The sequence below is a fragment of the Tiliqua scincoides genome, chromosome 6 (assembly GCF_035046505.1).
Source record: "Tiliqua scincoides isolate rTilSci1 chromosome 6, rTilSci1.hap2, whole genome shotgun sequence".
NCBI classification, from domain to species: Eukaryota; Metazoa; Chordata; class Lepidosauria; order Squamata; family Scincidae; genus Tiliqua; species Tiliqua scincoides.
In genome coordinates, this window is record NC_089826.1 from 49248857 (window position 1) to 49260484 (window position 11628).

Genomic DNA, 11628 nt, shown 5'->3' on the forward strand with positions numbered 1-11628 from the left:
TTTCCCTCACACAACACCAGAACCAGGAGACATTCACTAAAATTCAGTGTTGGGAGATTTAGGGCAAATAAAAGAAAGTATTTCTTTACCCAGTGTGTAATTACTCTGTGGAACTCCTTGCCACAGGATGTGATGATGGCATCTGGCCTAGATGCCTTTAAAAAGGGATTGGACAAATTTCTGGAGGAAAAATCCATGATGGGTTACAAGCCATGATGTGTATGTGCAACCTCCTGATTTTAGAAATGGACTACAAATGCCAGATGCAAGGGAGGGCACCATAATGCAGGTCTCGTGTTGTCTTGTCTGCTCCCTGAGGTATTTGGTGGCCCACTGTAAGATACAGAAAGCTGGACTAGATGGGCCTCTGGCCTGATCTGGCTGGGTTGTTCTTGTAAGAACATTATGTTCTTGATTCTTTCTAGTTGGTGAAGATATGCAGTTAAGGATTTTGTTCTCTGATTTAATGCTACTCTGAGGAGTCAGTGTCAGGTTCTTTCAAGCCCATGAAGCCATGCGATATGCATCCATAAAAACATTTGGGAACTGAATAGCGCTAAATATTTTTAATATTGAATGCAGACATAGTTAGCCAGAATGTGATTGATCAAACAGATGCTCTGGAAATCCACAGCAGAATAATATTGTTGGGAATTTCATCATGAAGAGCTCAATGAAAAAAGATGCCAATATTTTCAGCAGAGGTGTCAAAAACAAGGTTATCACAAAGTTCACTTCCTGTGATGTCCTGTGTTGCATTACAAAACAAATGCACAATTAGTAAAAAAAACAACAAAAAAAACTTACTATTCCTGCAATGATCCAAAGGATTAGGGTTTCTAAGCAGAAAGCATTTTAATGTATGTGCCATCATGGTTTATAACAGGGTACCCAAACCCCAGCTAGGGGGGCATTTGCGGCCCTCAGGGACCCCCAAGCTGGCCCATGGGGAGCCCCAGTCTCCAATGGGCCTCTGGTTCACCAGAGACTTACTGAAGCCTGTGCTGGCCCAACACAACTGCTCTCAGCGTGAGGGTGACTGTTCGACCTCTCACATGAGCTGCTGGCTGAGAGCTCTCTTCACTGCTTGCTGTTTTCATGTCTGTGACGCAGCAGCAGCAGCTAAGGAAAAGCCAGACTTGCTTTGCACAAGGGCTTTTATAGGCCTTGAGCTATTGCAAGACCTTCATTCGTCATAAAAGTTCCATCTCTGATATATTCATTTATGTAAATTTATTTGAATTTTAAATGTAAATTAATTCTTTTATTCCATGGCCCCCAACTGTCAGAGAGATGATGTGGCCCTCCTGCCAAAAAGTTTGGACACCCCTGATTTATAATATCCACATAAAAATTAAATAGACGTTTTAGAAGCAACAACATTGATGAGGAGAACAATGGTGTAAAAAGAAGCTCTTCAGACAATTAAACAACCTATACAAGCTATTAAGACGATTAACATGTTTGCATTTTTTAAATTGGGGAGATGAAAAAGTGAGCAACAGCACAATCCTACGTCTATCTACTCAGAAGTAAGTCCCATTGTGTTCAATAGGGCTTATTCCCAGGAAAGAGAATTTAGGATTGTAACCTTAATCATAAGCAAGATTTCCTCTGCACTTATCCTCATGAGTTAGAAAAATAGTTAGCAATGTGTCAAACACATGAGTTTCTAATCCCACACACATAATTAGGTGCTTAAGAAATGGGATTAAGCAGTGGTATAGTGGCAAATTTGAAAGTGCAGGAGCAGCCCACTTATACAAAAACACAAAAGTGTTACATTTACATTTCTGCAATAGACTGTTTTCTTCTCCTACCCATTTCCACTTTGAAACTGAACATTCTGCATGTAAATATGTACTGTAGCTTGTTTCATCCCCAACACTAAGGTGTGGATTACAATAGTTTAAGCAAATGTATAAAAATTGAAAGGTGGCATAAAATATTTAAAATCAACAGCAAAGTTGTGTTATACCGCCATTCTATGCACGTTTAACTCAGAAATCTGTTCCACTTACATCCACCAGGAGTGATCCAAAACTGAAGCAAACAAGCCCATACTTTTCTCAATGGAGTGCTTGATCCAGTCTCACCATCCCCCTCTTTCCATCCATCTGCCTTCTCTCCCTATCTACCCTATCTTCATCTGCACCCCCTTCTCTAACCATCATCCATCTGCATCTGGGGACTAGCAGGCTGGTACTTTCACCTCTGGGCAAATTCCTCTATTTGCCACCTCCTGAGCCTGACACTTCTTCTCAGTTTGGGCCTTTGAAAAATGTTTTAAAGCCAGAACTTAAGTGCTCTCTGCTGTAAGAGAAGCCCTGGTGCTACCCTCCACCACACAGTACAATCCTGGGATTAAAATATTAGGAGTGTTCCACAAGCTCCCTTAAACATTGCAGGTTTTGAAATTAATCCCTTCTACTTTTTCAAAATTAAGTGTGACATTGACTCCAAAATTCATGGTAACGGTTCACAGTCATTGAATTGATGTAGCCAGACCTCACTGACACCTGCTACCTTGCTGTCTTTTTGGATAACTAATGGAGGCACAAAGGCCCTGCTGGGATGAGATGACCAATGTGATGGCTGTTTCATATGCTGCTCTGTCTTTGAGACTGTGCAATAACAACTTTGATCTGATAACACTTTCTAACTTTTCATTAGCAGATAAGGATCCTTTCTCCTCACCCTAGTTGTTTCTTACTTTAGCTAGCCTCAGGGTGGGACTCTGCAAAGAAGAGGAGGGGACCTCTCTGCTACCAGGCTCAAAGCCTGCAGCATCCTCTCTCTCTGACTCACTGGGCAGGAGTTAACCCAGCATAAGAAGAGCCCTCCTGCATCAGGCCATAGACCCATCTAGTCCAGCTTCCTGTGTCTCACAGGCCCATTAAATGCCTCAGGTAGCAGACAAGACAACAAGAGACCTGCATCCTGATGCCCTCCCTTGCATCTGGCATTCTGACATTGCTTATGAGCCACCTGTTTTTTGCTGCCATGTTGTATAAGGCAGTCAGATGTGGGGGTTGGGACAGGATTGCATAATGGTAGCTATGTCAGGGTTAGCAATGAGCAAGGTACCAGTTTCTGCAAAGGACATGGTGTGGTGGCTAAACAAGTGAGCTGCTGCAATAGAGGCTCTGTGTCATAAGCAAGCCCAATGCCTGACCCATGCATTGCTCGCTCAGATTGATCCATGTGGAATAATCTTCCAGCCAGGTGTGTCTTTATGTGGTGCTGCAGGATGCTACATGTTCCATGAGGCACTCTTTTTCTGTCCCCTGCTATGGCTGACTGAATGGAGAGCAGCTTTGGCAATTTGGCCAGCATGGGTTCAAGACCTTCACTCTACCTTTTTCTTTGTCCCTGCCATGGTTGTTTCTGGCCAGGTGCAAAAAAAAAAAAAAAAAAAAATGAATGTGCTGCTGATTATGGTAAGCCCCTTGACTGGTCTTGAACCTGCCTTTTCTGGCTTCCAGCCTGGGGGTCTGTGCAGTGGGACTGCAGTACCCTGCTTTGTCTAAGGGCTTTTGAGGATTCCCTTGCAAAGTAGTTCCCTTCAGCTGGAGTACCCCCCTCACAAGCACACAAATCCTTGCCAGGGAAAGGTCTGTGTTCATTTCACATGGCTGGCTTCTCCCCAAGGGAGCTATCTTCTTTCATATGCTGTAGTTATGTTCTTGGAAGCATGCGTTTGTGGGAGGGGCATACATGGACTTGAACTCCAGGTGCTGCAATGCTAGTGACACATAGTCCCAGCAGTGGTGTGCAAAGGACCTGCACTCCCCGCCACCACACCCTGCCTGATGCACCCTGGTGATACTTCTCTGACTGCCAGCATTAGAGCAAGGTAGGTTGCTCTTCAATTGGCTCTTTGCATGTCAGGCTGACAGTGGGCTAAGAGTGGCCCACCACCCCATGATTGGTGGGCTGTGCCAGGAGGATAGCAGAGTTACTTGGAGGGGGTTCACAAGTTTGGAGATGCCTGGGCTCTTATTTCTTTCTCTCCTATTGGGCTGGATGGGCTTATGTTGGACATTGTGACAACTTGGCACCAACATAGCAGCCACAGCAACACAACTTTGCAATTACACAGTAATTAAAAAAAATTAATTGTCACAGAACCTGAGTATTTTACTTAAATAATGTCCTTCAGTCAAAGAAAACAGGGCATGAAGCTTGAGAATCAAATAATTTATTCCTATTCCAAGTTATCTGAAGGTTTTTTAAAAATTTTTTCCCATGATCGCTTTTTATGCAGCTATTAAATCCCAGATCCTCATGAGGCCTGTTTCTCATCTCTCTCTGAAACACTTATCTGCAAATGAAAATAAACTTTTAAAAACAATCTGGTTTCTCCCTCTTTGGGGGGTGGAGGCAAAATCATGCAGCGCAAAAATGGGAATTGTATCTCCTGGGACTTTTTTATTCTGGTGTTAAAAGGGAAGCCATCTTTCTGTAAAAAGTTGTTTGTCTCTTTAGCACCAAGAAAAGATTTATATTGGATGCTTCAAAAGGTATTTAAAAGAAGTGAATGGTGGGTTTTGTTTTTGTTTTGTTTTTTAAGGCCAAGTCAAATCTCAAGTACCCACACAAAGCTTAGCTCTCTTCCTTTACAAAGAGAGCAGCATCATTCACAATGCTTAATAAATACAGTTCCATACTGGCATCCTGTGTTCCTTTTGGGCAATTGTATAGAGCAGGGGTGCCCAAACCCCGGCCCTGGGGCCACTTGCGGCCCTCGAGGACTCCCAATGCGGCCCTCAGGGACACCCCAGTCTCCAATGAACCTCTGGCCCTCCAGAAACTTTCTGGCCTTCAGTGGCCTGACGCAACTGCTCTCAGCATGAGGGCGACTATTTGGCGACTGTTTGACCTCTCACGTTAGCTGTGGGATGAGGGCTCCCTCCACTGCTTGCTGATCCACTTCTGTGATGCAGTAGCGGCAGAAAAGAAAAGGCCGACCTTGCCTTGTGTGAGGCCATTTATAGGCCTTGAGCTATTGCAAGACCATTCATTCATTCATATAAGTTCCACCTCTAGTATATTAATTTATGTAAACGTATGTAAATTTATTCAAATTTTAAATGAAAATTAAGTCTTTTTTTCCCCAGCCCCCGACACAGTATCAGAGAGATGATGTGGCCCTCTTGCCAAAATGTTTGGACACCCCTGGTATAGAGCGTGCTCCTGTGTCAGACTTCAATCAAACAGATCTTTCTTTCTCACCACAATATTGCACTTTGCTTGTTGGATGAAAACTGTAGTTTCAAAAATGAAAAATCAAAAATGAATGAGATGTTAGGGCACAATCCTAACCAGGTCTACTCAGAAGTAAGTCCTATTTTGTTCAATGGGACTTACTCTCAGGAACGTGTGGTTAGGATTGCAGCCTCACAGCCCAATCCTATCCAACTTTCCAGTACCAATGCAACTGAAATGCAGTCCCAAGGTAAGGGAACAAATGTTCCCATACCTTGAGGAGACATCTATGCCTGCCTCCCCACCACAAGATACAGGGTATGCTCCACTGGCACGGCTGTACCGGCACTAGAAAATTGGATAGCATTGGGCCCTGAGTCACTCATCATTATTCAATATTCAATATTCTAAATTATATACCTAAGTGTGTGTGCATTCAACCAGATCCTAAAGGTCCTATCCTTGAGATTTACCTTGAGATACACAGGTAAGCAATGTACCTGTGATACAGGTAAGCAATGTACCTGTGTATCCTTGAGATACACAGGTAAGCAATGGGGGATGGGGAAATACCATGTCACTATATATTGATGCTACATCTCCATCTCATGTCTCTCCCCCCCATTTCCTGACCCCTCAGATTATCACATATGTCTCTTCTATCAACTGTGCTGCCTAATAATCCCTTTTTGCAACAGCTAGAAGTAGGAAGTATCTACTCCCTTTTGACAAATGCTGGAGGGGGGGCAAGCATTTCTAACATACCCAGAGTGAGACTTGAACCCTAGGTACAAGGATCCCAAGTAGTTGTTTGCATTTGCTCCTTTTGCCACCATGACACCTGTAAGTATCCTTCTATTATGTGTTAATGTTTGTCATGTCCTTGGGGCATCTCCCCATGATTGAAGTGAAGCCTGTTGTTGTGCTTTGCATTCCTAATGGATGGCAGGGGGGTGCGGGTTGTTCCCCTAGTATTGGCCACTTATTGGCTGGCACGTGCATCTGCCTCTGTGCTTTTATGCAGATGAATTCCAAGGTTCTGGAAAAACAGAAACTTCTGGAAACTTCCAGAAGAAGAAATAAGAAAGTCTGCCCTGACTCTGCTCTAAGACGCCAATCATAAGATTGCATCTCTGATTGAAGACTCCCTGCTCCAGTATCATAAAGACCAGATGTGTCCAAACTTTTTGGCAGGAGGGCCACTCTCTGACACTGTGTCGAGGGCTGGGGAAAAAAAGAATTTACATTTCAAACTTGAATAAATTCACATAAATGAATATATTAGAGATGGAACTTATATGAATGAATGAAGGCCTATAAAAGTCCTTGTACAAAGCAAGACCAGCCTTTCCTTCGCTGCCCTTGCTGCATCACAGACGTGAAACAGCAAGCAGTGGAGGGAGCCCTCGTCCCACAGTTCACGTGAGAGGTCAAACATTTGCCCTCACACTGAAAAAAATTGCGTTGGGCCAGTGCGGGCTCCAGCAAGTCTCCGGAGGGCCAGAGGCTCATTGGAGACTGGGGTGTCCCTGAGGGCCGCATTGGGAATCCTCGAGGGCCGCAAGTGGCCCCCAGGTCGGGGTTTGGGCACCCCTGATATAGACCAGTGGTTCTCAAACTTTTAGCACTGAGATCCACTTTTTAGAATGAGAATCTGTCAGGACCCACAGGAAATGATGTCATTATCGGAAGTGACATCATCAAGCAGGAAATTTTTTTACCAATCCTAGTCTATAATCCTACCCAAAAGTAAGTCGCATTAACTATCATTGTTAAAAGCACCGTATATTCTCGCCTACAGGTTGAAAAATTTATGCCTAAAAATAGAGCCTGAGATCCTGGGTCGACTTATACCTGGGTCAATGCGGTGAGTGGAGCAGGATCCTCTGGGAGCTTCTGGGAAGCTTATGGAAGCTCAGCAGCTGTCTGGTGAAGGGGGGGAATGGAAGTGGGCTGAGAAGCAGGAAGCAGGTGGAGGAAAAGGAGAATTTTTACCAGTAATTACGGTATTCAGAAGCAGCCTGTTCTCCAGTCAGGAAGAGAAGTGAAGGCGCTTCTGGGAATTGTAGTTTGTATGGGCTGCTGCTGTGGAAGCTTCCCCACAATTCCTAAAAGCCCCTTTGTCTCCCTTCCAGTTTGGAAAAGGGAAATGCCTCCTTTTCTTTTGCTGCTGCCTCAGAACATTCCTGGCAAGTCATTTGCAAAGAATTTCACAACCCCCCCCCCCAAGTTTAGGGGTCTGGTTTTTACAACCCCAGGATATGATCCTCATTTCCCTCTGAAACAAGGTCCCAGGCTGCAATGCACCGTTGCTTAAGAGTAACACCCATGGAAAGCAGTGGGTCTGCTTCTGAGCAAATACGGTTGCAACTCAGTCCTTGTTGCTTGTCTCCCTGCTGTGAACTGAACTGCACACTCCCAATTACATGTTTTATGTTGCATGTAATATGTAGAGCCTCTGGCTTCACACACCAGGCACCTTAAAGAAAGATTGTGTTAATGGATCTACTGGGATGTTGTTTAAAGGCACTTACTCTGACAGTGTTAACACAAATGTTGTCCAGACCAGAATTTTCAAAGTTAATGTCAAAAATGCATTTTATGATCTTTTATTGTATTTTCAATAAATTAGAAACTGTACAGTTTTTAGGTAACAATTACTGGAAGGTTATTTTTCAGGATCTGGCTTCAGGTAAAATCAAACAAAATTATAATCAGACACCCCCCCCCCCAAGTTTAACCCTAGACTTATCTGAGGGTCATAAAAATTCCATGATTTGGGGCTCAAAACCTGCCCTCGACTTATCTGTGAGATCAACTTATAGGCGGCTGCCTGCAGTGTATACATAGCAGCCTGTTGAAAATATGTATTTGTAACATTTCCCCAAATGCAGTCATATACCATGGTAGCATCAAGTCTAATATATTAAAAATAAAATATTGGAATGAATGGGGACCCACCAGAAATGAGCTTGCAACCCACCTAGTGGATCCTGACCCACAGTTTGAGAAACATTGATATAGACACTGTGAGCAAGAAATCAGTTTTTTCCTTTCCCATGACAGGCCAGACTATCCCTTCCTCCCTCTCCACCCAGCCCTAGAGGCAGCATTAGATAGGAGCTTACGTAAGTCTGTTTCAACATAAGCATCACGCCAAAGAAACGTAGAATGTCTTTAAAACACTGCTCTCTGAATAAAAGAAACAGAACTAATACTCATTCTATTATGAACTTGTCATTGCCACATGAAGGCACCATCCACATTTGTTGCTTTGGAATTAGAAGCAACTACAGTGGCTTCTCAATATTCTATTCAGATGCAATTTTGACCTCATTCTTTTAAATCTGACAATCTCAAAGCATACGCCTGGTTCACTGAAGTAGTGCTTACAAGCCGTAAGTGGATTCAACAGCAAAGATGCCAAAAGTCTTTTCTAGCTATTTCAGGTGGGAGAAGTAGAATTAATAAATGATTTTCAAGAAGTCGTCAGCAATTCAGAATATCTCCCAAATGGAAAGGCTTTCAGTGCTTTCAGCTCCTACAGAATAAAGGCAAAACCTGACAGAATTTGATCATAGCTTCATGTCCTTCCCACATAGTCACATGCACTCCTTTAGTTGTGTTTGAACTAAACAGCTACAGAAAAGTTCCCACGTTCTGTGGTCAACTGTGTTTTGTTCTGTTTTATCCCCCCCCCCCAGCTCTGTGTCAATACATTCTTCTAAATTGAGGTTTCAGTGTTTCAAAAAAAGAGTTTGGGGCCCAATCCTTACTGGGCTTTGCAATGTCCTAAAGCAGAGGTGTCCAAACTTTGGCAGGAGGGCCACATCATCTCTCTAACAATGTGTCAGGGGCCAGGGGGGAAAAAAGGAATTAATTTACATTTAAAATTTGAATTTACATAAATTCACATAAATGAATATATTAGAGATGGAACTTATATGAATGAATGAAAGTCTTGCAATAGCTCAAGGCCTATAAAAGGCCTCGCACAAAGCAAGGCTGGCCTTTCCTTTGCTGCCGCTGCTGCATCACAGATGTGAAACAGTAAGCAGTGGAGGGAGCCCTCGGCCGGCTATCATGTGAGAGCCCTCACACTGAAGAACGGTTGTGTTGGGCCAGCACAGGGTCCAGCAAGTCTCCTGTGGGCCAGAGGCTCATTGGAGACTGGGGGCTCCCTACAGGCCGGACTGTGAGTCCCTGAGGGACATGAATGGCTCCTGGGCCAGGGGTTGGGCACCCCTGTCCTAAAGCAGTGGTTCCAAACTGCGGGTTGGGACTCCTCAGTGGATCCGGACCCAATTTTTAGTGGGTCACAAAACTGAAAAGTTGATAGTGGACAAGAAAACAGTACTGAGCACTATGTAAACTGAAAGGAGCAGTGTGTGTGTTTACTCATGAGGACGAAATTGTGCCTTGGTCCACTTCAAAGAGCATGCCGAGGGGAACACAAGGTCACCAGAATGGTCCCAATCCAATGAACATGGAGCTCAACAAGAAGGTGGTTCCCACCACTACCATAGCAGAAAGAATAAAAACAGGCCTGAGTGGCTGGTAAAGTGAAACTTACTTTTAGTTTCATAAAGCTAGGATACCAATAAAGTGTCATTTTTAAAAGTGGGTCCCGGTACTAAAAGGTTTGGGAACCACTGTCCTAAAGGCATATATGATGGTGTACCTGCCTTTACACTGACACAAACAGCATAAGGCCAGTAGCCATTTTGGGGCTGCTGCCACAAGTTGCAGTTGGCAGTCCCAGCATGCTGCTGCGGAGGCGGGGGGGTGATTGACCTGCCCTGAGGCAGGAAAGCCATTGCGGGAGGTGACTGATGGATAGAGGGTAAAACGGGGCCGGGAGGGGAGAGAACAGGGGAGTTTCTGGGGGGGGGGGGGAGACAGGAGGTGGAATGGAGGAGGGAGGGGTGGATTCCAATGGCATTGGCATGCACCAGGATCCTATTCCCATTCCTTTCCCCTTTCCCTTACTTTCTTCAGTTCTGTGTCAAGATCACTCACTGGGACAGCAGAGGCCTCCAAGATTCCCTGTCCCCCACAGGTTGCAGTGTGTGAGCACACCATTGGATTCCTGATCTTAGCTAGTATTCAAGCCAGCTTGCTCCTCCTAGCCAAGCGGAGGCCACAAATCCTCAGTTTTATACTGCCACAGAAAGACAGAAGACACTCTGTCAGATGAACTAGTAGGTGGGTTTGGCTGAGCGTAGCATGAGTCATTTCCAGTCTGTTTTGGCCTTTCAGGCATCAAATTTCAGTGCTTCTGCTTATTGTTTCTAAGGCTCACAGTATAAAAGGCTCACAACACAAAATGTGATGGCTAAGAATCACAAGAAAGAGAAAGAGAGAATAGAACAGCCAGATACTTGTTTGGTTGGTTTGCCATTTTCCCAAAGTAGAATATTGACAAAAGCATTTCTATTTCTTACTCCAACTGGAACAGCAACCACATAAGAACCAAAAGTACAGAGAGGCCAGCAACCAATCAATGTATTTTTTTTTAATTGACGCAATGCTTCAATTCAACTCATATGCTTCACTATGAGTGTTTTGTTCAAAGTAAAATGTAGTACAGGAAAGGAACAAATGCTGGCAAACCAACAGTACCTTGTGACGTAATCGTATTAGAGGCTGGTAGGGTTTGAAATCGTATCCTTCCTTTGCTGGCCATCCTTCCACACGCAACAAAATGCATCCGAGGAATGAAACAATTGTCCACCACACAAACATCTTTTCAAAATCTGTTGCACAAACAGAAAAGAAGCAAAATAAATACAAAGGAAAAGCATTACTTTTCCAGAACAAATATAGCATTGATTTGTAAAAGTTTCCCAAGTAATAAAAAAAATGTGTGCATTGGATTTGTAGACTTAAATAAGTGTTAAAGCAGCACCATGGTCCAATAGAGCCACTAATAAAACACATTACAGTGGAATCGTGATTGTATTAGCTACTTTATAATCAGCATTCAAAATCCATATCCTTGTAAGGCTTGAGAAAAATAAACATGAAAATAATGAACAGTAAGAAACTCAAGAGCAATCCATGGTAAATGAAATGATTATTTTAAAAACACCTGAGGGAAAGAGAAGATAGTCAAGAGCATCTAACTTTTTTTTGTTCATAATAATATTCCTCTTTATTTGCTGGTGTTCATTATTAATCATTAGTGTATACTCAGCGACATTAATAGAACACCATCTCAATGGAAATGTTGGAGAGAGAAGGGGTTACATCTCCACTGATGGGACAACTGAGTGGATGCTCTCTTGCCAAATTCCAGCCATCACAGTCGAACCTTCTTTCCTATGAGTCAGATCATTGGACCATGTCACTCAGTCCTCTGTTGGCAACCTTCAGTCCCAAAAGACTATGGTATCGCGCTCTGAATGGTGGTTCTGGAAC

At 43.6% G+C, this 11628-nt stretch overlaps 1 protein-coding gene across 1 annotated transcript in view; it reads right to left on the reverse strand.

Moving 5' to 3' along the window:
- Positions 1-10953, reverse strand: part of FSTL5 (follistatin like 5) — a 426493-nt gene extending 415540 nt beyond the window's left edge. The window contains exon 1 of the mRNA XM_066632896.1: positions 10831-10953. Coding sequence (XP_066488993.1) covers positions 10831-10953 — 123 coding nt within the window. The remainder of the gene's footprint in view (positions 1-10830) is intronic.
- Positions 10954-11628: the final 675 nt, after the last annotated feature.